The sequence below is a fragment of the Nomascus leucogenys genome, chromosome 3, assembly GCF_006542625.1.
Source record: "Nomascus leucogenys isolate Asia chromosome 3, Asia_NLE_v1, whole genome shotgun sequence".
NCBI classification, from domain to species: domain Eukaryota; kingdom Metazoa; phylum Chordata; class Mammalia; order Primates; family Hylobatidae; genus Nomascus; species Nomascus leucogenys.
The window spans coordinates 20,524,915-20,551,316 of record NC_044383.1 but is presented as its reverse complement, the minus strand read 5'-3'; the positions used below and the strand labels follow the sequence as shown (position 1 = coordinate 20,551,316).

The 26,402-nt window shown below is 44.6% G+C and overlaps 1 protein-coding gene across 35 annotated transcripts in view; it reads left to right on the top strand.

Moving 5' to 3' along the window:
• The window catches only part of TCF7L2 (transcription factor 7 like 2), a 221,636-nt gene that overhangs the window by 73,553 nt on the left and 121,681 nt on the right, over positions 1-26,402 (top strand). For all 35 annotated transcript variants that reach the window (XM_030807033.1, XM_030806982.1, XM_030806977.1 and 32 more), the window contains one exon: positions 20,620-20,721. In XM_030807033.1, coding sequence (XP_030662893.1) covers positions 20,620-20,721 — 102 coding nt within the window. The remainder of the gene's footprint in view (positions 1-20,619; positions 20,722-26,402) is intronic.

The following is a 26,402-nucleotide window of genomic DNA, read 5'->3' as shown; positions in this document are numbered from 1 at the left end:
ACTGAAAAATAAACTGAAAATACGTTTTAAAGTTGTACTTTTGATTTAAAATAATGTTTAGAGAAAAAAAAAGGGTCTGTAATCCACTTGGAGAAAAGCATTGTCAAAGGTGGTTGATTTTTTTCTTTTGCTGTTTTAAAGTGGTAAATGGACGAGTGTTTTGGATATACTGATTTTTCAGGTGTGCAGGCGGTCACATGAACAGCTGACATTTTTTTTCCATGTGAACTTCAGCCAGTCTTGACACCTGCCCCTTAACGAAAAGTAAACCATCGCCTTGTTTGACAGTTTAAGTGCAGCCATACGGATGGAGGCAGATTTACGTTACGTTAAAGGCTTGACAACCCAGAACCCCCCTGTTGGTTTCTTTGTTGTAACCTTTGAGCCGGTGGCCTGCTGAAATGTCACCTTTGCCCTTCTTTAAAAGCAGGAATAATAGGTGGTGAGTGGGTGGATGCCTCTTAAAATACTGGAAAGTGCTGTGGCCCGAGGGTAAGCTTTTTAGAAGTGAGTGTGTGTGTTGTGTTGTTTTAATTAATGAATCTTCTGGGCCTGAAGATAATGAGGTCAGTGAGGGCAGCCATGCTGCCTCACAGCTCACCTTAGGGTCCTTGTTGTCCAGAACGTGCCTGACCTACTGGAGGGGCCTGGGAATGCTTCTTTGATTGACGTGGGGTAGGAAGACAGATGTGGCGGCCTCCATGCTGATGGGAGGCAGCTGGGAAGAAGGTCGTGGGCACCGTCTCAGGAGTGGCAGAGCCACCTCCCCCTCCCCTCACCCCGTGTGTCTGGATTCTTCCAGCTGTGTGGTCCTTCTTCCTGCCTGGAAATGAGCATCCTGCAGAGCTCAGCTCCTGTTCACACCCTCCTCCTAACCCCCTACTCTCCCTCTCCCTTCCGTCCAGGGCTGGAGGACCAGGTGGGCTTTACCCGATGGAGTGTGCTTTGCTGACATGGTGCAAAGAGCCAATTCCTGGTTGCAAAGAGGCAGCTGGGTGCAGAGGCGGGGTGCATTCCTGTAATAATAATAACTTGTGTTTTTATAATACTTTACAGTCTAAGTACTTTTCAAATACTTGACCTCATTTAGTTCTTACCACAGCCCTCTGAAGGGATATTACTATTACCTTCATTTTATAGATGCATTAACCAGGGCTTGTTTTGGGAGGTAGAGGGGGTGCAAGGGGGACAGAGGAGAGGGAACCAGTGTTGAATAAATTCTGAGGCCCTGCCAAAGCAGCCAGCTAGCTAGGTGTTGTTTAATGGACTCTGCATCTACAGTATGAGGGAGGTGGGTGAGGGGAAATTATTTCACAATAACTGAAGGTCGGAGAGACTAACTCTCTCTGCTCATTGTCACACAGCAGTTGAGTGCCAGCTGGGATTTGTCACCCAGGTCACCTGACTCCTAAGCCCTGTGATCGTCTCTCTTCTGTCTCTCGTATACCCAGCATAATGCCCAGCAAAGTGCTGGCATCAATAAATATTTGTCGAATGTTAAATGAGGCTTAAAGAGACCATTCATGCTTGGCACAGGGGCGCAGTGAGACAAACATGTTTCCTGCCCTTGTAACCTTCACTTCCAAATCCTGTGACCTTGGGCAGGTTGCCTGAGCTCTTTTCCAGCTCAGTTTCCTGAAAACTCCTCCGGAAAATGGGTAAAATATCAGAGTGCATTCCGTATGGTAAGACTGCAAATGTTAGATGATTCTGCTACTTATTATTGTTTTCTTTTTCTCACCACACACCTTCCCTTTTTATGTACACCTCCTAGAAAATAAGTTTCTGATAGCATACTGCATTGGTGGATAACAGCAACAGAAAGCACTTCCTGACATTATTGCCCAAATCACCAAATGAGGCAATTACCAACTTTGGAATAAGAATAGCAACGGTGGTAAGAGCTGACATTTCTTGAGCACTTACCATCTGCTGGGTGTACTACTCTAAGCTGCTGCCTACAATTATGATTTGGGAACAACTCTGAAAGTACTGTTACCTTCCATTTTATAGAAGAGGAAACTGAGGTTCAGAGAGGTTAAGTAATCCCCCCAAGGTCTCTCAGGAAGTAGTTGGTGGTCTGGGATTGAAACACCAGAACTGGTCTGACTTCCCACTCTTTAAACCACACTCAAAACTGAACTCTCCACATGGGTGTGTTCTGGGCATTTTTGCATCTCCCTTGGCTTGTTGACAGCGTGGACTTTTGCTTTCCCCATTCTCAGAGAACATGGCCAGTGCAGGAGGAGGAAATCCACACTGGTCTTTGGACTGAACCAGAGGCTGGCGACGGTCCCGAAACAGGGTGCCAAGTGGCTGACCCTTGCTTTTGCCTTGCGCTGGTAAGCCCGGGGCACCAGGAGTTCTTTGAATTTCTCTTTCTTGACTGTCCATGCCTTCCTTAGGCAATCTTTTAACAGGCTAGGTTTTAAATCTTATTGACGTCTCTGAAGAAAGAGGAGGAAAAAAAAAAAAATCAAGACATGGCCTTAGAGAGAAGTGGCAGGTTTTCTTGAGATTTTGTTTTCTTTTTTCATTTTTATTTTGTGCACATTGCAAAACCTCTTTGGGATGGTGATTTCGTGTGGTTTCTTGGTAGCCCTTGGGCAGCTGCTGCCAGGTTTCACCCAAATGCATCATGACCCCCTGTTTTGTGGGACGGCTTTGCCTCCACATGGCTGATTGTGTGTCCGCTGTGGGCAGAGTGTGATTGTAAGAATCAGAATTCTGCAGGGCCTGCAAGCATTTAAAAAATCTCTATAAGTTTGAGAACTGGTTGGAAGGGAGAGATGCAGCGACTTAGAACCCCCAGCCTGCAGCTGAGCTTCCGTGTGCCTGGGAGGAGCCCATATGGAGAAACAGGAAAATTCCACTTCACCAGAAAGCTGGGGAAATGAGTGAATAAGGTATGGGAGTAGGGGCCAGGCTGGTTAACTAGGAAGACTTTTGGTCACTCTGCTTTACTTAGCCTGAAGTGTTCATTTCCCCCTTAAGCAGTGGTTAATACGCATATCTGCAGATTTACTTTTTGGATAATCTAAAATCTTGCAACATCTCAAGGGATTGTATCCTGATGATACTGATTATATTAATAACAAGATAATAGCTTATAATATAGTAGCTAGCAATTACCAAGCACTTACCATACACCAGGCACAATGCCAGGCATTTGATCCTTACACAAACTCAGAGAGGTGGCTGTTTGTATTCCCATTTTACAGATGAGGGAAGCTGTGCTGAGAGAGGTGAGATCATTTGCCCAAGCTCACCCACTTTGAGATGGTCTGCTTTTATATCCTCTTAGCCCAACTCTTTTGGATGTCAGCACTTGGCATGTATTAGGCACTGGATAAATGTTTTGTTGAATGAACAAAATGATGGAACTTGGATTTGAACCTCGGTCTGAGCTGGCTTTGAGTCTTCGCAGTAGTAGGTCCCATTAGTGGACTGGGGGTTCAGTAGTCCAAAGGGAAAGGAGCAAGGAGACATTGTGGGGGCCGAGAAGAGGGCTCCTGGGGTGTTTCCTGGGCACATTGGCATTAAAGGCATAGTGTGAAGTGCCATTCAAGACCATGTGCTGGATTAGCGTTTTCCCTCTCTACTTCAGGTGCTTGCGATTGGCTTTGTGCCCCCATGTCTGCAAAGTGAGTTGGGCTGAACTCGGGAAGACCTTTTGGTTGGGATGACTGTGTATTCACCTGCACCTGAGCAGGGACTGAGTTTGACATGCCAGTTTTACCGCAGCGAGACCTCATTAAGTTGGCTTCCTCTCATTTAGGCATTTGGGAGACTTTAGGCGGCTGGAGTTTAATTCTCAAGGCAAAGCCCCTTTTCAAGGAACATGAAGAAAGGCAGAGGGATATATTTAAAATACCTGAATGAATTGTTTCTTTTTATTTTATTTTTTTTTGAGACAGAGTCTCGCTCTGTTGCCCAAGCTGGTGTGCAGTGGCACGATCTCAGCTCACTGCAACCTTCACCTCCCAGGTTCAAGCGATTCTCCTGCCTCAGCCTCCTGAGTAGCTGGGACTGCAGGTGTGCGCCACCACGCCCAGCTAATTTTTGTATTATTTTGTTTTATTTTATTCATTCAATTTTTTTTTGAGACGGAGTCTCGCTGTGTTGCCCAGGCTGGAGTGCACTGGCATGATCTCGGCTCCACTGCAAGCTCCACCTCCCAGGTTCATGCCATTCTCCTGAATCAGCCTCCCAAGTAGCTGGGACTACAGGCGCCTGCCACCACGCCTGGCTAATTTTTTGTATTTTTAGTAGAGATGGGGTTTCACCATGTTGGCCAGGTCTCTTGACCTTGTGATCCACCCGCCTCGGCCTCCCAAAGTGCTGGGATTACAGGCGTGAGCCACTGCGACTTGCATGAATACAATAATGGCAGGTCACTATCAGTGGGTCTGTTAATCAGGTGTCCAACCTGGGTAGTTTCTCTGTTGACTTACTGCATTTACTTACAAACTCACTTGGGGCTGGGCTTGGTGGCTCATGCCTGTAATCCCAGCACTCTGGGAGGCCAAGGTGGGCGGATCACCTGAGGTCAGGAGTACAAGACCAGCCTAGCCAACATAGTAAAACCGCATCTCTACCAAAAATACAAAAATTAGCTGGGCATGGTGGCATGCATCTGTAGTCCCAGCTACTCGAGAGGACGAGGCAGGAGAATGGCTTGAACCTGGGAGGCGGAGGTTGCAGTGAGCCAAGATTATGCCACTGCATTCCATCCAGCCTGGGCAACAAAGCGAGACTCTCACAACACAACAAAACAAAACAAACAAACAAACAAAAAGTCATTTGCTTCCTTTTTTGCTTGCTTATGGACATAAACCCTGTAAACTTCTATCTCATACATCATGGGAGTGAGTTTGCAGTGGGTACACTGCTATTCACCAACTCATATACATCCTATGAGGGAGTACAGGTTAAATAACCATTTTCCAAAATGCTTGGGGCTGGAAGTGTTTTGGATTTTGGATTTTTTTCAGATTTTGGAATATTTGCATATACATAATGAGATAACCTGGGGATGGGACCCAAGTCTAAACGGGAAATTCATTTATGTTTTATATAAACCTTTTTTTTTTTTGAGACAGAGTTTCATGCTTGTTGCTCAGGCTGGAATGCAGTGGTGTGATCTCGGCTCACTGCAACCTCTACCTCCCGGGTCCAAACGATTCTCCTGCCTCAGCCTCCTGAGTAGCTGAGATTACAGGGGCTTGCCACCACGCACAGCTAATTTTTGTATTTTTAGTAGAGATGAGGTTTTACCTTGTTAGCCAGGCTGGTCTCGAACTCCTGACCTCAAGTGATCCACCCGCTTCGGCCTCCCAAAGTGCTGGGATTACAATGTAAGCCACTGTGCATGGCCTTATATAAACCTTAGGTAATTTTATACAATATTTTAAATAATTTTGTGCATGAAACAGAGTTTTGACTGCATTTTGACTGTGACTCCTCACTTGAGGTCAGGTGTAGAATTTTCCACTTGTGGTGTCAAGTTTCAGATTTTGAAGCTTTAAATAATGAGATAGGGTCTCACTCTGTTGCCCAGGCTGGAGTACGGTGGCACGATCATAGCTCACTGCAACCATGACCTCCTGGGCTCAAGTGATCCTCCCACCTCAGCCACCTGAGTAGCTGGGACTACAGGCATGCAATGTGACTGGATTTTTTTTTTTTTTTTTTGAGATGGAGTCTGGAGTCTCAAGTCTCGCCCTGGTGCCCAGGCTGGAGTGCAAGTGGCGCATTCTTGGCTCACTGCAACCTCCGCCTCTCGGGTTCAAGCGATTCTCCTGCCTCAGCCTCCCGAGTAGCTGGGATTACAGGCGTGTGCCACCACTCCTGGCTAATTTTTGTAGTTTTAGTAGGGTCGGAGTTTCACTGTGTTGGCCAGGCTGGTCTTGAACTCCTGATCTGAAGTGATCCGCCTACCTTGGCCTCCCAAAGTGATGAGATTATAGGCGTGAGCCACCGTGCCCAGCCTTGGCTAATTTTTTATGTTTTTTGTAGAGACAGGGTTTCGCTATGTTGCCCAGGTTGGTCTTGAATTCCTGGACTCAAGCAGTCTGCCCACCTTGGCCTCGCAAAGTGCTGGGATTACAGGTGTGAGCCACCGCTCCTGGCCTGAAGCATTTTGGATTTTTGGGTTAGAGTTGCACAGCCTTTACTGTTATTATCCTGATGTTATTATCCATATTTTCCAGGCAAGGATCTGGAGGTGTAGAGAGGTAAAGCCATTTTTTCAAGGCCCCAGAAGTACCAAGCCACAGATTCTGAATTTGAACCCAGGCATTCTGGGTCAGAATTAGTGAGGTTTTAAGTTAATTTTGTTTTTGGATAGAGTCTTGCTCTGTTACCCAGGGTGGAGTACAGTGGTGCTATCTCGGCTCACTGCAACCTCCGCCTCCCGGGTTCAAGCGATTCTCCTGCCTCAGCTTCTCAAGTAGCTGGGACTACATACACGTGCCACCACGCCTGGCTAATTTTTATATTTTTAGTAGAGATGGTGTTTGGCCACGTTGGCCTGGCTGGTCTTGAACTCCTGACCTCAGGTGATCTAACCGCCTCGGCCTCCAGAAGTGCTGGGATTACAGGCGTGAGCCACCGCGCCTGGCCTACCCTCTGTCACCCAGGTTGGAGTGCAAGTGGCGCAATCTCGGCTCACTGCAACCTCTGCCTCCCAGGTTCAAGTGATTCTCCTGCCTCAGCCTCCTGAGTAGCTGGGATTACAGATAACCACCACCATGCCTGGCTATTTTTTTTTTTTTTTTTTTTTTAATATTTTTAGTAGAGACAGTTTCAACAAGTTGGTCAGTCTACTCTTGAACTCCTGATCTCGTGATCTGCCTGCCTCGGCCTCCCAAAATGCTGGGATTCTAGGCATGAGCCACTGTGCCCAGCCTAAGTTTAGTTTTTAACCATGCTGCTTTTTCTAGAACCTTCTGTCAGCCAACTCCACAATGGTGAATCAGGGAGTTACGTCTGGCTGTAAGAGAGGGCCCAGGAGCTGGGTCAGATAGGTAAAGAGATGTTCCTTAGTTCTTACCATCTGCTACCAAGCCATTTCTTGGGATCAAGCCCTCTTTGGCCTGTGTCATTCCACCTCCATTAAGTTCAGCCTTCTTTCCACATCTTTCCACGGCTGTTGAAAACTTGAGAACTGAAATCCCATCTCCTAAATCCCTGGGAGCTCTAGAAGTGGAGATGGCCAGGTTCTGTGGTCAGGGCTGGTTGGGATTACAAATAAATGAAAGCCTGGGAAACTTTCTTGCTATTAATAGTGCAAACCTTTTTGGGAGGGAATACCCAAACTCGATGCTGTTGGAATTGATTTTGCCTGTCCAGATGACTTACTAATGAGCTAAGTGGTTAGCTTCAGATCATCATTGCTCCTTCCCAAGCCAAGTTCTTCTAAAGACTAAAACCACAAAAGCAGAGAACGAGTTGGGTTAGAGAGGCATAGTGGCTGGGTCCAGAGAAGGGAGAGTGGTCAGCTCTGGCCTTAAAAATGAGAAAATAAAGGTGGTCCTTGCTTTGGAATGAGTTAGTGGTGCTGACTAATTCAACTGGTTTTTCTTTTTCTTTTTGGAAGTGGAATTTGATTTGGCTTCTGGATTTTGATGGGGTCGTTTATATTTCTTCAGCACTTTTTGGTTCTTGCAGAAAGTTGCATTCCTAGTTCCTCAACTGCTTATTTCTTTTTGGTTTTTGAAGCAGGAATTTGATTTGGTGTCTGGGTTTTGATAGGGGTGTTTATGTTTCATCAGTGTCTTCTGGTTCTTTCAGAGTTTCTCTCCTTGTCTGTCATGTGTCAGAGAGGATGCCTGTCAACCATTCTCTCTCTCCAGGGAGAAAGTCTTACTTAAAACAGCCTTAAGATCCTTATCTCCTCAAATCACCCACTTTGATGATAATATCCATTGTTCTCTTCTCTGCTTCTTGGCATATTCTAGTCAGTCTATGTATACAATTAAAAAAACAAAACAGCCCTCTGTGTCCGAAGTGCTTGGAATATCCCAGTGTTTCACAGGAGACTTTGGAAGTGGACAAAACTGTATTTCCTTCCCCAAATGAGGTTATTGTGCTCGAAATATCTCCTGGTAGTTTATTAAAGGAAACCGCAGGCAGGGGTAAGAGAGGCAGTTTCTACAGCCTGCAACCCTGCTATCTTGCCTCTTCTTTTTGACCCTCCTTCCTCCCTCTCCTCTTCTCTCCCCCACTCACCCTATTCAACCCACCCCCACATATCATGCCATCCCCAGGGGGTAGCCCTGCAGCCCTGCTTTCTCTGGGATGGTCTGTTCTTGCCACCCGTCCCATGGAACGTGAGGAAGGAATTTGGGGTGTGGACTTCCTTGAGTGACTAGGATTAGACCCGTCGGGTCTGCAGTCAGACGAGAAGTGTGTGGGCAAAGGGAACTATTGTGTGAGGCTTCTCGGGACAGAAAGCCTGCCTTCATCTTTTACTGTGCCTAATGGACAATTGAGACATTCAGCTTATGTCTGAAAGGAAAGTGGGCCGGGATGGTCTAGCAGACCTCCCAGATGAAGGCTTGTAGGAGAAGCAAATAGAGACAAGGATTACCAACAGGGGGAACAACTGGGGCAGGGTCCTGGGAGAGAATGTTTATTTCCTTGCTCTCTAGGAGGGATTTGGAAAGAGCCATAATCCTGGGTTAGGAGTAATTTGTTACAGCAAGATGATACTTGAGTGGCAGGCTGCTTCTGGCTGAGGCAGCAAGACTTGCATGCAGGGGGGTCGTGGGGCCTCCAGAAGGTCAGCCTCCCGTAAATCTTCACCCTGGCTTTGGGGTTTGTTCCTCCCCAAGCAAAATTAACCAGAGGCACTGCTGACCTTTGGGCTTCCTGGGTGTAGCGTTACGAAGCATCTCCACATGCTTGTCACAGCTAGAATTTGACAATAAAAATTTGGACAAGGAGACCCTGCCAGAGCCACTGACCTCTTTCCAGTGTGACAAGGGGAAAAAAAATAAAAGGAAAACGGAGCGCGGGGTGCGGTTTCAGTTGAAGTTGGAGGACACGGAGCCCAGTCTGTCTCGCATTTGCTGTCTATGTAGACTCACTAAAGCAAGTTAACTCATTGCTCTTTGACCGCCAAGTCTTTCATTGTCTTTTGTTGTTGTGGAATGGGGGAAAGAAATACAGAATGGGGAGGAGAACCTAATTAGAAAAACCGAGCCTTGAGAGCTCCCAGCCATGGAGAAAGAAAGGAATTTTTTAGAAGTTGTGATTTTAATATCTGCTGCAATCTGATGATTCATGGGTTTAAAATAACCCTTCCAGGTCACCAGGACCCTGTTACTTGCTGGCTTTGTACCTCTCAAAGGTCATTTGTTGGCTTCGTCTCTAACAATTTCCATAGTAGACCTAAAATTTCTGGCTGTGAAATCCCCTGTGTAGTTGGAAGAAGAAATAGCAAATCTTAGCTGCCTTGGACCTGATATAATTCTTTGTCTTCATTCACATGGCTTATCCTTCAAGGTTGAATAAATGATTCAACCTTGAATACCTTGGGAGTTAGTCAAGGGGCTCTAGGTAAGTGATTTTTTTTTTTAGGTGGAGAAACTGAGGTCACAGGGTAGTAGAGAATGGGCTCTAAGATTCAGGTTTCTGAATTGCATGTGGTTTTGTTGACTCAACTGCTCTTCTGTTGTTTTTTAGCCACATGCCTTGAAACAGTCCTCTCTCCCATGTTTCTTCATCAGCACCATTAACCCAAGGTATACTGTCCTCTCTTATCTTTCACAAGGTCTTGGAGTTCCCATGCCTTTGTAAGCATCCTTCCCCGAGATCCAGCACCAACCAAAATCACATTTGGAAAAATTGCTTGTTTCCCAAGAAGCTTTGGAGGGTATGATTTTGTATAGAACGGGTTCACAGGTTTTCTGTTCATTCTTCTATGGTGGAGTGTGTGTGTATGTGACTCTGTCTTCTCTCCATCCCTCTTTTTTTTTTTTTTTGAGATGGAATTTCGCTTTCGTGGCCCAGGCTTGAGTGCAATGGCGTGATCTTGGCTCACTGCAACCTCCACCTCCCGGGTTCAAGCGGTTCTCCTGTCTCAGCCTTGCAAGTAGCTGGGATTACAGGCATGCGCCACCACGCCCAGCTAATTTTTGTATTTTTAATAGAGATGGAGTTTCATCACTTTGGTCAGGCTGGTCACACAAAGTCCTGACCTCAGGTGATCCACCCGCCTCGGCTTCCCAAAGTGCGGGATTACAGGCGTGAGCCACCGCGCCAAGCCTCCCCATCCCCTTTTATCTCTTAAATGAATGTGGTCACCATCAAAGATGGTGCCCGACTCTTTTTTGTTTTCAATTCATCTTAAATTCACATATAATTCACATGTCATAAAATGTACCCATTTAAAGTGTACAGTTCAGTGGTTTTTTAGTATATTTAGTATATTTACAAGATTGTACAAACATGCCAGTATCTTAATATTTTTATCATCCCCAAAAGAAACACTGTAACCCTAGCAGCCAGTCTCTACCCACCTTCCCCATAGCTCCTGGCAATCACTAATTTACTTCCTGTCTCTATGGATTTGCCTATTTTGGTTATTTCATATAAAAAGAATCACACACCATGAAACTTTCTTGATCTGCCTTTAAGTTAGCATATTTTCAAGGGCTCCTATGTTGTGGCATGTGTCAGTACTCCATTTGTTTTTATTACCGAATAGTATTCCATTTTATGGCTGTACCACATTTTAGTTATCCAGCCACCGGTTGAGACTTGGTGCATTCTTATCCCAGAACATACCATATTCAGCTCCCAGTGACAGCCACATTCATTCCTGGGCTGCTCCATGTCTTCCAGCTATTTTCCTGGTCTCCCGTTGCCTCTGCCTACGTCAGCATGCTGTAGACACATGGGTAGTAACTAAAACATTCCAATTAAGTGCATTGTACTTGGCCTTTTTATAAGAAGCAGTGATTAGAAAATATAGTGACCACAAGGTTGATATTAAAGTGAAAGATTATAAATACTTTTCTGCCTGAAGGTAGATGGCCTCTGGCCTGCCTCTTAATGGGAGGTTCCTCCAGCAGCTTGCAAGCATCCATTATTTGTTAGTCATCAGCTTAGTGGCCAAGGGGCATTAGCCTGTCTTGCTCTGTCTGCTGAAGACTTTGAGAGACATGGGAGGGCAAGGGCTGCTCCTTTTGAATTCTTCCAATGTCTTCATGTCCTTTAACCTCCTGGCTTAGGTACTTGTGTCCTGGTGGTGGAGTTGACATTTGTTTGGAATCCACAGCCCTTTGGGTGGGACTCAATCTTGGGGTTGCCTGAAGACTTTGAGATGGCTAGGTCTGGGCCTCTTTTGGTCACAATGGAACAAGACTGTCTCAGAGGCCAGAGTCTGTCCCACCAGCCCCCTGTCTTGGGACTGTACCATTGCAGGGTCTTTGCCCTCCCCTGGAGATTTCTCTCCTGCCTGGGCACCCATTGACCATTCCACCCGTAAGCTCAGTAGGGTGTAGGCAAAAGAGTTCTGGCCTGGAAGTACCAAAGTCCTGCATTCTGGTTTCAGTCCCTCATAACTGTGTATAACTAAGTCACTTAATTTTCTCTGCCTCACTTTCTTCTGTTTTAAGATGGATTTGGAGATTATTGGCTTTGACCACCTAAAAAAGATGTAGTGACAATCAGTTTGGAGGTCTAAAAGAGCCTTTGAGGAAGTAAAATGGAATCTTCAAATGGACTACATGCTGATTATTGACACTGCCCTAGCACCGATAGTCGATGCTAATGACTGATCATTAGAATTGCTTGGCAAGTTGGAAAAAACTACGTACAGATCCTGGGCCACTACCAAGTTTCATTTAACAGATTTGGAGTGCATCAGGAAAAAAGTCCCCCTAAACAAGCCAGCAAGGTTTGGATACTGTGCAACCATTTTTTTTTTTCCTTTTGAGATGGAGTCTGGCTGTGTTGCCCAAGCTGGAGTGCAGTTGCACAACCTTGGCTCACTGCAACCTCTGCTTCCTGGGTTCAGGCAGTTCTCCTGCTTTAGCCTCCCAAGTAGCTGGCATAACAGGCGCCTGCCACCACATCCAGCTAATTTTTATATTTTTTGGAGAGGTGAGGTCTCACCATGTTGGCCAGGCTGGTCTTGAACTACTGACCTCAAGTGATCCGCCCACCTCTGCCTCCTAAAGTGCTGGGATTACAGGCATGAGCCATTGTGTCTGGCCCTACTTACCTTCTTTGTGTTAATTCCTGCACCATTGATGAGCTTATTGTCCCATTGACTGTGTCTTTAGATGACTTCTCTGGGCCTCAGAATATCTAGTCCATAGCTGACACAGAGCATAAGTTTAATAGTAAATGCTGCAGGAATCCATGCATTGGAGTAGAAAGAGATTTTTAGATCATGTTCCTCATTTCTTGCTACAGACTTAGGCAAAGAGTGGAGAAGAGGTTGTCCAATGAAGAAATGAAGTGACATGCCAAGTCAATGGAAGAGCTAGGCCTGGAAAATAGATTTCCAGACTCTTCCCTTTCTACCATGCTTTTCCTGGGAGTACGCACTCGTAATTTGAAGAGTGACTTTTGGGGGAGGGTGGAAGGAAGGCCTGGGCCTCAGCCTAAGGGGCCCATTCATTGGTTGTGAGAGGAGGGTCTGGTGAAATTCCATACCGATTGTGCATGTGTGAGCTGCTGTACCGTAGTCTCCCTGCAGAACCACTAACCTGGCAAATGCAGAAATAGTTTAGGGACAGGGCTGTTGAAGGATTGGCGGGTTAAAGAAAACAGTGAATCTCAAGTTTTGTTAATTGGATTTTTTTGTTTGTTAGTTATTTGTTTTGCTTCATTGTCTTCATCACACCAGGGGCCTCCTTAAATCTGGTAGAAAAATTTCCTTGGAAAACAATTCAGTGTTTGTCCATGGACTTGGGAGGGAGAGATGCTAGATGCTGGAAAGTCTTGCTTATACTTGGGAACACTGAGATGTTCCCTTCACCATGTACTTTGAGACACGCATCCTGGTTGAGTTCAGGCAAGGATGCCTAACAGTTGGTAAGAAAACTGGGAAAGGTAGAAGGGATTTGTAAGGTAAGTCAGGGTGAACGAAAACACATCCGGTGTGCTGGAGCCCTAGGCGCTTGACTGCCACTCGCCCCTGTCACTTCAGGCAATCTGGGTCTTGCTCTGTTGGCCTTAGTTTCCTCCTTGCTAACAGGTTAGTTCCACCTTTCTGCCCATTTATTTTGTAGGGTTACTGTGGATGTCGTTCTGAACTCTAAAATACCCTCTAAATATGAAGTGAAGTGAGTGCTCTTTACATTGTTATGATTAAAAATATGTATGAGAAAAAGGTTAACTGTAAGGATTTCATTGAAAATCTTATAACAACCAACTGATAGAGATAGAAGATAAGGCTGTTAAATTGTTCACACAGATGCCTTGATATCCTACCTTTTTTCCCCTATATTCCTTTTATGTGAGAAATAAGATAGTGATTTAAGGGATAAACTTATGAGTTCCGACTATGTTGGTTTTTATTCCCCCAAGTCAACCTTAATATCTTACTTAAATCTTTCTTTTCTTTTTTATCTTTCTTTTCTTTCTTTTTTCTTTTCCCTGCCTCCCTCCCTTCCTCCTCCTCCTTCTGCTTCTTCTTCTCTCTCTCATTTCCTTTTCTCTTCTTCCTTTTTTTTTTTTTTTTTTTTTGAGACTGGGTCTTGCTCTGTCGCTCAGGCTGGAGTGCAGTGGCACCTTCTTGGCTTATTGCAACCTCTGCCTCCTGGGCTCAAGTGGTCCTCCCACCTCAGCCTCCCAAGTAGCTGGGACCACAGGCATGCGCCACCACACTCAGCTAATTTTTTTTTTTTTTTTTTTTTTGGTAGAGATCGGGTCTCGCTATGTTACCTAGGCTGGTCTTGAACTCCTGGGCTCAAGCAGTCTTCCTGCCTCAGCCTTCCAAAGTACTGGGATTACTGGCGTGGGCCACCATGCCTGGCTTGAAATTTTTCTATGGCTTTATTCTTTCTCCAAGCACAGAGTCTACCCAACCTTCTGAGATCTTTGGTTTTCTTTTCCTAGGTAACTAGAGTACGTACTTATTTATGTTAAACAACAGCAACCACACATTTCTGAACTTCTTTTTCTATACAATCATGCTTTATAGGCAAATAAAGCCTCTGTTTTAGGCTCTCTGGATTTTTTCAAAAGATGCAATTCCTGGAGTATGTTTTTACCTAGAGCAAAGCAGCCTAGTCTCCTATACCTTCTGTATCTGCAGAAAAGTTGGTTAAACAGACTTTGTAATGATGCCCCTTACAATTCTGAAGGGACTTGTGAAATAGTTTCACAGAGTTTCAATGTTAGGTATATTTGATCAATGCTAACTTTTGGAAAATTTTGGTGCCTATATGATTCAGAGGGTAGGGCAGAGTATTAAATTAATCACAACTTCTTGTATTTTAACCATTCTGGGTAAATTGGGATTCCATGACGCCCAGGCAAAATTATTTGTTTATAGAAGATGGGCTGAATTTTCCATCTTCCATTTCTGAGAAATGAGGTAGGTTTAGAAAGAGACAATCAGGCCTCTTCTTTAACAGACATGTGTGTGTCTACTAGGTGTGTGTCACAATATGAATTCCTGAAGAAATAAGTGTCCGCTGTTGGGTTGGATGCTTGTACTTCCTATTTTCTTAATTTGCACATTTTTCTGGTATTTCCCTTTCTATGGTGAGTGGCTTCTGGTCGTCTTTCCTTTTGTAAAGTGTAATGACATGAGAGTCATAATCGTGGTGCGGTCTTTTGTGTTGCATATTTGTAGGGGGTCAGTATGACTGGCCCGTGGTGAGGCTGCACTGAAAGGTTAGGAGCAGCCACCCTGATGTGGAGGAGGCTTGGTGACTTTGGACATGATGGGCTATGGCTGGCTATACTGTCAGCTTTGGACGCATAAGCAGAGTATTGATTTTGTATTTTGCAAAAACCAGAAGTACAACTTTCTGGCACCAGAGGATTAGGAAGATTTAACAGCAGAAAGCCATCATGAGGACAGTATCCAATTAATTCAGTTTTTTTGGTCGGGCATGGTGGCCCCCACCTGTAATCCCAGCACTTTGGGAGGCTGAGGTGGGAGGGTCATCTGAGGTCAGGAGTTTGAGACCAGCCTGACCAACATGGTAAAACTTGATCTCTACTAAAAAATACAAAAATTAGCCTGGTGTGGTGATACACACCTGTAATCCCAGCTACTCGGGAGGCTGAGGCAGGAGAATCACTTGAAGCTGGGAGGTGGAGGTTGCAGTGAGCTGAGATTGCATCACTGCACTCCAGCCTAGGCAACAGAGTAAGACTGTATCTCGAAAATACTGTAATTCGTCTTCCCTTCCCTTCCCTTCCCTTCCCTTCCCTTCCCTTCCCTTCCCTCCCTCCCCTCCCCTCCCCTCCCCTCCCCTCCTTTCCCTTTCCTTCCCTTCCCTTCCTTTCGTTTCCTTTTTTTCTTTTTTCTTTCCCCTCTCCCCTACCCTCCTTCCCTTTCCTTCCCTTTCCATCCCTTTCCTTCCTTTCTTTTCTCTCTTTCTCTCTTTTCTTTCAACAGGGTCTTGCTCTGAACCTTTTCCAGTCAGAATTGCTCAGGGATTTTTAGACTTCCATTCTGGAAAAGAGGGGGTAGTTATTTTGGTGAGATTGTGGTCTTGTGGTTAGACCTTGTGACGGGGGCGTCAGCCAAAGGGTTCAAATTTTTTCCCAAGCTTTTCCCTCACAACTTGAGTTAATCCGAAACGTTGCTATTAGGCCACCGGACATGCTTTTCTACATGCCTGTGTTTGGCTGTTTGGATTGAAGGCCCAGTGAGGGAAGGCACCCTCACCCATCTGACATGGGCAGGCCCCTACAATTTTATTCCTTAACCAGGGTATGACAAACTATGGCCCATAGACCAAAATTGGCTTGCCACCTGCTTTTGTCTGGCCAGTGAGCTAAGAATGACTTTTTATTATCATTATTATTAATATTTTTTGAGCCAGGGTCTCGTTTTGTCACCCAGGCTGGAGTGCAGTGGTGCAATCATGGCTCCTGCAACCTCAAACTCCTGGGCTCTAGGAATCCTCCTGCTTCAGCCTTCTGAGTAGCTAGAACCTACAGGCATGTGCCACAAACATGTATCATCATGTCCAGCTAACTTTTGTTATTTTTGTAGAGTCTTGCTGTTGTTGCCCAGGCTGGTCTGGAACTCCTGGCCTTAAGCAGTTCTCCAGCCTTGGCCTTCCAAAGTGTTGGGACTACAGGCCTGAGCCGCTGCACCCAGCACTTTTATTATTTTTAAATGGTTGAAACACATCAAGAGAGGAATAATATTTTCTGACACAGGAAAATGATATGAAATTCACATTTCAGTATCTATAAATAAGGTTTTATTGGAGCACAGCCATGATACAAGACATAGACTCACTGCCTGTGGCTGCTTTCGAGTTACAATGGCTGAGTCGTGTAGTTATGACAGAGATCGTGTGGGCTGCAAAGCCTAAGATATTTGCTGTCTGGCGCTTTACAGAAAAAGTTTGCCAACCCTGCCCTGAACAAATAAAGGGACAAATTCCACTTGCCCGTCCATCTGTGGAGCAGAGTCACTGAAAGGAAATACTGGAAACCACATTGGTGTTTTATCAAGGATGTGAGGTTTCCTGGCAACTTTGTCGCCATATCATCATCATCATCACCATCATCATCATCATCACCATCATCATCATCATCATCATCTGCCTTTTAAGTTTTCTGCTTGTTTAGAAAAGAAATTTATACAGAGCCCTCAGTAGCAGCTGTAAGGGGTCAGGTTCTCGGAGCAGCCCATCCTCGACATTCTTGTTGCTGATGGAAGATTCTCAAGGATGAAGGCCCCTCTATGGGAGCAGGCTCCATCAGTCTGGCTTTAGTAGATGCCAATTTCTGCTAAGACTATTTCCTAAAGGAGCCTCTCCTCATTTGCCTTTTCTCCCTGTTTTCATTGGGGGAAGTGGAAGAGGAGAAAAATAATTAGAGATGCTCACCTTTTTCTTTTTGCTGGCAATTTAACAGTCTTTTCAGCTGCTTTGATTCCTTTCAGGCCATTGGCGTTGTATATATTTCAAGATTTGCTCACAGGTCCAAAGCTTAACTTAAGCTCCCTGAGACATATCATAAAATATGATTTGGGGAAAAACCCTAATGGGCCATGATCAGAACATTATTATTCAACAAAGGATGAAATGCTTAAGCCAAGATGGCCTTCTTTCTTTCTTTCTTTCTTTTTTTTTTTTTAAATGAAAGTTGAGCAGACTCCCTTCCAAAAGTTTTCAATGTAGGAATTCCCACAGCCCCATTTGATTGCAGTTTGTTGAAAAGTTTAATGTTTTTGTAGGCAATTCATAATTTCCACGTTGAACAGCCTGAGAGGAAGAGAGCTGGAGCCCACTGTTGTTTTTGTAGTGGGATGGTGGGAACTTTTTTTTTCCCTCCCCCAAAAGGATATAAAACCAAGTCAGATGGTTGGGAAAACGTGGCACAGGGTTCCAGCCCTTTGGTAAATCTGAGATGCCCCCTCCTTTAGGTCTTCCTTTAGGACCCAACAGAATAGAATTTCCTGCTGCTTAATGTCTCCAGGAAGGAAAAAAATTTTCCTCTAGGCTGTAATAGTACCTAATTTCCTTTTTCTTCCCTTTATTTATTTATTTTCCCTATTAATAAGGACCAATTGTAGAAGATGAAGGAAGCTGGGAAACCCATCACTTCTGGAGAAGGTTAATAGCTTCCTTTAGAAAATCCTGACATAATACTTATTTCCCCGAAAGGCACTTCATCAGCCTGAATGCCAGTTAAGATTCAAGGAACGGGCTTGGATTTGTGTGTACCCAGCGGTTCTGTGGCATCAAGTTGCACTGGGAAGGAGAGTTTGGGGCTGTCACTGCGGAGTCCCTGCAAGTCAGCAGGACCAGGCTGTCTTCCTGCACCATCTGGATTTGGTTAGCTCTCTCTGGGCAGTGGGGCCGAGTCTCATTTCCTCCAACAGTAATGTTATATAGGCAATGATCCTGGGCTGCCCTAACATAATTGAAAATTATGTGTATTGTAGGCTTGGAGCGCTGAAATGTGGGCTCATAAAACTATGTGGTGCAGGTAGCCTATGGAGATTGGATGTGGCACACAATGAAGCTTTTATGTAAAGTAGGAATTATAAGTCTCCATGTTAATATTGTATTATGAGTATGACAGTTCTTGGGTGGGTCCTCAGGGCAGGTCTGTCACCTTCAACAAAGCCCGAGTTTCCTAATTCTACAGAGCTGGTATCTGGATGTAATCAAATCAGTTTTGCAGGTGGCCAAAGATGAAAACTTGTCCACCAATCCAGCTCTCCCCACTGAGGGACAGCATGGGGTGTAGACAGGTTCGACTCCATTTGGCGTTTTTGTTCACGGGTTTTTATGAGATGGAGAGGTGAGTGTTGGTGGGTGTCCATTTTGGTTGGTCTCAAGGAAGTGACTCTATTGAGTGGTTTTGACCAATGCAGCTCATATAGTTATGTGGTAAGTGAGAATGGGAAGAAGTTGGGATGAGACGGGGCAGTCTAGATTCCCAGAGCCCTCTGGCCTTGGTTACAGATGGAGACTGGAAATATTTACTTTAGTGGTTCTCAACTTGAGATGATACTGCTCCCAGAGAAGGTATTTGGAAGTGATGAGATGGTAAGGATGACCGAGGGGGTTCCTGTTGGTATTTACTGTCTGGGGGCTTGGAGTCCTAGAAGTCCTTCAGTGTTTGGGGCAGACTCCCCACCTAATACCCTGTCGCAGATAGGACAACTCCTTCGGTACAGAGATGAAAAAAACAGATCACCGAAGCAAGGGGATTCAATGCAGGGTCTTGTGGCGAGATACAGACAGAACCAGACTAATAATTAGGTTGCTCACCATGGGAGGCCTCTAGGTGAAAGCTCTGAATTTGTAGCAGACGCACCCACCTTGTATAGATCCTAGATGTCATGGGAAAATCGACTGTGTACTTTGGCAGGTAGTTCTTGGGCAATGATCTTCCAGCTTTAGGTATAACCAAATTTGGTTTGAATTTGCCGAGCAGTCGTATCTTCGAGGAACTCCGTCGGCTGGCTTGTGGATGGCTTTGGCACTTCTGTCTCTCGTGGGATTTGTGCAAACCTTTCTTTCTGTATTATCCTTTCCTGTCTTTTTTCTTTCTATTGAAATTGTTCTGACCATCAAGACCTAACTCTGTGCAGCCTTCCCCAGTCTCTTGTCCCAGAAATTCTATCATTTTTCTTGGTATTTCCTGAGTCCCTGAGTGTCTGTCACAGTGTCACCATATTCTGTCTTGATCTACCTGTGTCTGTAAGGCTCCTCATGCTGGCAAAAGCTCCCTGAGAGTGGACATCTTTGTATCTCCTAATGCTTGTCACAGCCTGTACACAAAGCAAGTAGTACTCAGTGTTCATTGAGTAAAGTTTTCTATAGAATTAATATTAAAACCAGCCATTTATTTTGCTTGAGGTGGTCTCCGAAATGACCAAGGTGTCTCCTTATATCTTATATCCCCTCCAAGCATTCATTAACTGATGGATTAGTGAGTTGGCCTTGGGAAACATAAAGGCTCATCTCCATGTGCTTCTAAGCATTGTGTCTAAGTTCTGTTTGGTTTCCTGAGGGAAACTGTCATAATGTTACCAACAGAAGTTAAATGCCTAAGAGTTTCTTATACATGGGCTGAGTACCTCTGTGACTGGGCAAGCCACCTCACCTCATTTTACCTTGTCTGCAAAATGAGGAAGTGGGTCAACTCATCGTTCAAATCTCACTGAAAGCTAATGGATCACTTTTGACAGAAGTAGCTCCCTTGGGCCGTATATTCATTTCCTAGCTTGGAGGAAGGTGGGGACAGACAGAATTGACTTACACCTTTATTTGTATCTCTGTGGTAAACCTGTGCATACTAAAGCATTCCTCTGGTCTTTTGAGATGAGTGTATATGTTGTGTCTGGCACTGTGCATCTTTTACCAAGAAGTAAGTTTTGTTGAGTAAACTTGGGTCATATGAGGAGCTGCATGCTCACCTTACTGAAATAGCTTTTGCTACCTAAAGGACAGCTGCTCATATGTACTTGACTTCCTTTAAAGTGAAGGATGATGACATTTGAAAAACGGAGGTTGAGAAGGAGCAGATTTGGAATTGATGGTTTCCTAGTACACTTCTGGCTTGAGATTTGTGTTTTACTTTCTTCCTTCAGAATAGCTCTATATTCTTTCCTGTCCCTCCCCACCTCTCCCACTCCCCTCCACCCCCCACCAAGTTAAGGTAGTAGTAATGAAATCATTTTTTCTGAAGCTACCCTGTAGTTTGAATGCAAAGACAAAAAATACAATTGCTAGTAACATTCATCTTCTATATGTGTACTTATTGAACTTGAGCTCTAAGGAAGAATCTATTGGTATTGCATGCTTTTTTTTTTTTAATGATTATTTGCATGCTTGTATGTTTTTCAGTTTCTGACCCACGTCACAGTTATTTCTTGGGCTAGTTGTTCTGCATTTACTTTCTGAATTCATTGTTTTTCATTTCACTTTTGTTTCCTCTCGCCAGTATCTCCAGATGAAATGGCCACTGCTTGATGTCCAGGCAGGGAGCCTCCAGAGTAGACAAGCCCTCAAGGATGCCCGGTCCCCATCGCCGGCACACATTGTCGTAAGTAACCTCCCAGAGATGATGGCTTCCTTTATTGAGGGGGTGAAAAAGAAAATGCTTTTTTGATGATAACAGGCCTTATTTGTCATTTTTTTTCTTCCTTTAAACACATTTTCTTTGGAAATATTCTTGGGTATAGTTTATATCTATAAGGTATTCATTTTCTGCTATTGGACCTTAATGATTGTAACCTAACCGGAAATTTTACAAACCTTTCCTCCACTCTTTTCCATGTATTTGGTTAGAATCTGGCCTTGTGGGCTCTAGTTTATAGGACAGGATCACCATGGTATGGAGGAGACTAGAAGTGGTATCAAGGCAGTTATAAAAATACATTCAGGGCAGGTGAGGTGAAGAAGAGGGAATTAGAAAACTCAAAAGGGGGTCCTGGATTTGAAACTTGCCTATTATCCTCTCCCCCAATTTATCTTAATATTTGTTGGTAACATTCTACACTAACGTTAGAAAAATTTCATCTGGGCTGGCTGATTTGTAAACCTAGAGTAGAAATGAACTTTGAAAGGCTAAAATGGAATTTAATTTATACATCCATGGCTTTGAAAGTATGTAGGTTCGATAAAGAAAGCATTTGTTTTTAGTACTAAGAGACTACAAGTGTGTGTCTACATATATTTTTAATGTGTTTTCTTAGGGTTTTGTAGGCTCTAAGAGTGGAATTTATAAATTAACCTCTTGAGAAGATAGCTCAGCCTTATTTGAAGATTCCCTTCTATACATTTATGTCATGAGCTGGACTTCATGCTTCTGAAATAATTAATGGAAGGCATATTTTTATAATGAATCCATCCATGACAGGTAGAATTATGCAAAGCATGAATCAATCATGTATTTTTCATTTAAGTATCACAAAATGTTAATCATAAATACATTTTACCTCTATATTGTAATTTCTAAAAATTGCAAAATAAGTTTCTTAAGTAGAAAAATCTTAAGATGCATTCTGCCATTTTGGGCTAACTGCCTCCTTATTTTGGAGCTTGCTGTAATTGAGCATGTGTTATTTAATGAGTTATACCTCTGTCATATGTGTGTGTTTATATCACAAAATAACTTATTTTTGTAAAACCATATTTTGAGTCATCATTTGTGACAATGTCTTCTTTTCTCTGGTATAAATGAGGCATGTAGGTGTCTTTAGAAAGAAGATTGACATTTGCTAGAAGCTTCCCCTTTACTCCAACTCCACAATAAAATGGATGCTCATAATTACGTCTGCTCCTATAAGGTCAAGATTTCAGGGCTGGAAGTGACCTTAGATCATTTAGGGCCAACTTGCCCTCAGGAAAGGAAACTGAGGCCCAGAGATGCCTTAAGTGAATTGCCCAATGTCACACGCTGAGTCAGTGGCCAGAGCAAGGCTTGAATCCAGTTCTCTGCTCCCTTTCCAAGCCTTGTGGTGTCTTCTCTCCTACAGGAGGTGAAAGTAACTTGCTGTGGCTGGTTCTGTTTTGCTGACTATAAACTGGGTCATGGTCAGGGACAGTGCATATGTGTAAAGAAGTTGCTGGTTGGGGGTTCTAGTGCAGGTTTCTCCAAAAGTGAATGCCCTGTTAAAAAAAATTCTTAACAGACATAGAGATTTTTTTTTTAAAGTGTGACAGTTCTAGACACCTAGAGAGTAAAGTGAAGAAGTCTGTTTCACTTTTCCCGCCTCCTTGAATTTCCCAGCGTGGTCCAGGCTTTGAGATTTATTTCTCTGCTTTTGGCAATGGTTGATGGGAATTTCCCACATTTATTTTTTAGCTACAGAGAGAGGACATTATCTTTAAAATCTCTTCATTGTTTTCTCTCTTTGAGTGAGGAGAGAAGATGTGAATCCCGGCAGTGGTTCAGAGTGGACACAGCCCCTGTATTTGTGGCATAGGCTCTGTGGGCGGCCAGGGAGCATTACCCCCGTGTAAGAGTGGGGATTTGTCCATGTGGATAGAGCAAAGATCCTCCACCTCAAATCCCACAAGAACAGTTGCCACAACCTAGGCCCTAAGCATCTCATTTTCCTATGTAGAAATTAATGATCTGGAGGAGAAGGCAAAACGTTCCTTCCAGAGCCTGTGTGGATTTTGGCCAGGGGTGCAGCAAGGGGGCTTAGGCCCCTTTTTCCTCTGCTGTGTCTTAGCGGGCGTGTTGACTATAGCCACTCCCCTGGGGCATACACACCATCTTGTAGATGGAGACCTTTGTCCAAAGCAGCCACAGCTGGCAGCTGTCTACAATCTTTTGTGCTTTCTGCTGTGCTCAGGGGGATCTGAGAATGGCCATTGCCTAGAGGGGATGGGCTGGTGGAGGAAGGTGGGCTCTGGGAGCTGGGGAGAAGGGAAAAGCCATGAACTTGAACAAAAGGACAAATGTGGTTTACATTTGTGAAATACTTGAATGCTTGTCATGAATGGTGACTGGTTCTATGAGTCAGCCCTGTGATGGGGCATTTCTGCAGTCTTCACCTGACACCGGAGATGAGAAGGAGGATATCTGGGGAGGAGGAAAGAGTTGAGGGAGATAGGAAAGTAGAGTGGAAGAAAGGCCTTGCGTTGTTGACCTCTATCCACCTGGTCACCTATAGTTTTTGGGATTGAGGATGTGTACACCTTGAGACTACATATTTATGATTATATTTTTGCTGAACGTAAGGCAATGTGCCAACCAAAACCAGCTGTACCTTGGCTGGTACAGTGTGTCTGTGTTTGTAGAGGGTGCATTCTGAATGGTGGCTGATACATCATTTGGGTCTTTGTACAGTTAAACATTGGCCAGAGGGTCTGGTTCGTGTTTAGAGCTGCTGATGAAGGGCTAACTTTTCTCCAGACACTTGGGGCTCTTGTTCACACTTTGCTTTTCATTCTTTTAAGTAAGACAATTGTCACATCACAGCATTTCATCAGACATGTTTCAAAATAATTGTCTAAGGATTGCTTCCTAATTTCTCTGAAATTTGGAATTGTTGTAACTTTTGGGCCAAGCTATTTCATAATTATTTCTAATGTCTCGCTTGAAGAATAGGGATGTATTCAGTGTTTATTATTAATCATTCGAAACTACAACTTTCACAGATTGCTAAGAAGAATAACTTCTTCCAGTACCCATTTGGGGCAGAATCTTCACGTGGGAATTGAGAGCATTTCTTTGGACTATTTTAATCTGATTGGATTATTTTCATGTGGTATGTGGGTTACCACATTAGAAAAAATTGATGTGTAGAGTAAATGTTCTTAACAAGTGGAGGTCAACTGATCAAATGATATTTAATTTAAGAATAGACTCCACAAATTTTAGTTCCTGTAGCTGATAAAGCATCTCGTTTGTTATAATCCAGTGATTCCTAATCTGTGTTCAGAGGAGAGAGGAAATCGATTCCAACAGGGACGATGTCTTCATTGGCTGGCCCAAAACTGGGAGTTTATACAAGGCATCAGTCTTTGCCTTCCTCCTCCCTGCCTTCCCTCTCCCTTCTTCCCTCCCCATACCCCCCAACAGATTCATGGACTTCTTAACAACTCAGAGACGTTAGCCACAAGTTCCAAGACACCCCCACCCCCGAGCCTCCCCAATCCTATTTTCGCATTCACATAACTAAGCTCTTTTTCTTTCTTGGTGGAGTTTTGAAATTTATATTTTTAATTCTTTGCTCCTTTTTTTCCTCTTACAAAATGAGTGCCAAGCAGCTAAGTTTTGCTGAGTGGTAGAGTTTGAGTCAGTCTTGGCTGGTAAGCTGTGGGGTTAGGGGCCGCTCCCTGGATACCACCTCTGGTGTCTTTGCTATACAAAGACTTTCATTTAGCCTCCTTTGTATCCAGCAAAAAAAGGTTCTGTACCCAAAATGGTGGTATTTTGGTACAGTATGTATCTTACAAAACGGCAAAAGGCTTCAAAAGTTCCTACAATTTTATCTTGGGGGTTTCCTTTTGAAGTCGATGTAGAATTTTACCTTGGGGTAGATTTTTTGTGCTTCTTGGTCTGGTGTGTTTTGTTGTGTAATGAGCATGGAGGTGTGGGATAAGAAAGCAGACTGAATCCCGAGGAACAAAGCCTGCCAGACTGTGGTGGTGTACTTTTCTTGTTGTTATTGCTTAAACGCTGCAAGAGAGTGGAAAACTCTTATGAAATAATGCACGATGGGTAGAACTTCAGAGAAAATCTCTGCCGTCTACCCTGTACATTTTCAAGGAAGCTCAGAGGGCACGCTGAACCTTTGCTTTTTGTTTCTGAAGAGTTCAGGGGAACCTGCCCATAATTAATTTTTTAAAACACTACCTAGAGAGCACCCTGTTGGTTATTAAACACATGCGCTGTTTCGATGGGATGTTTGACCTGGATTGTGGATGCTTGCTGGGACGTGGCATGTGTTGGGAGGCTCTGTGCTGCCTGCTGAGCACCAGCAAAGCCATGGTGGCCCCTACCTCTGTGGGAGGCCCTGTGCCAGGTGCCCTCAGAGTAGGGGGCCCATGAGGGTATGACCGGGGGGACCTGATTTCAGCTGAGAAGTTGGCGGGGATTACAGGCCTGGGCAGCTCCCTGAGGAAATTGCATTAAAAGTGAGATCTGAAGGCTTGATTGGGGTTGGCCCGATGAAGGGATAGGAGAAGGGATGGGGAGTGGGCAGAAGGAAACACATGTATGAAAGTCCTCAAGGGAAAAGTGCTTGGCTTGGACAGAGGCAGGAAATCAGGTAGGAAGCTAGAGGTCGGGCAGGGCTCCAGGAGAGTGACTTGGGTGCAGTGTATGGTGAGGATCTGACACTGGGGAGTCATTTGAGCAGGTTGGCTGTTTCTGTAGGAGCGTGTGTTAGGCTGCTGGCGGTGGGGATGGTGAAAATAGAGATGTGGAGGAAACAGCAGCGGGACTTGCTGATAGGTTGGATATTGGCATTGAGGGAGAAAGGAGAGTCAAAGGTAGGTAGATGGAGATGCTTCACTGAGTGGGGAGTATTGGAGGAGGAGCAGGTTTGGGGGGGGCGCGGAAGCGTTGTCTTTTTAGAGAGATTGTATTTGCCATTGATTGATTCATTCATTGTTTCTGCAAATATTTAGTGTGGGGGGAAAAAGCATTCTAGACTCCGAGAGAGTGGAGTCAATGAAGAACAATAACAGCAACAAAGACTGTAGCGCTTCCTACGTGAGGCTTGTTCCAGTTGCTTCAGAGGCTGTGTCACCTCTGTTCTAGAGAGGAGGAACTAGGGCCAGGGAGGTGGGGATTTGCCCAGTTGTGGGAGTCAGGATGTGAAACAAGGCAGCCTGGCTCCAGAGCACACCGTCCTCTCAACCACTGCAGAGAAGCTGGGAAAGAGATAATTAAGTGGGTGCTTAGAGCACAATGTGTGTGGTGTGCCAAGAGCAGCCGGGAGCCCTGGGAACCCCAGGGACCCCCAGCCCCACCTGGGCATGGTTGGCATCGCTGGAGGAGGCCTGCCGGCTTCACTGGAGAGTGGGACATGCATCAGGGTGGCCAGAGACTGGGCGTCTGGGTGTCATGCTGTGACTGCTGCAAAGGGCTCATTGACATATGGTGGGGAGGGCCAGCGTATTTTCCGCGGGCAGGACATTTGGGGGATATGGAGTGTGACTCTGTACTGAGTATCTAAAATCTTTTACTTCTGGATTATCTCCACTTTCTCTACTGCCTATATACTTCCTTGTTTTTATTTATTTTATTCATTTATCTATGAC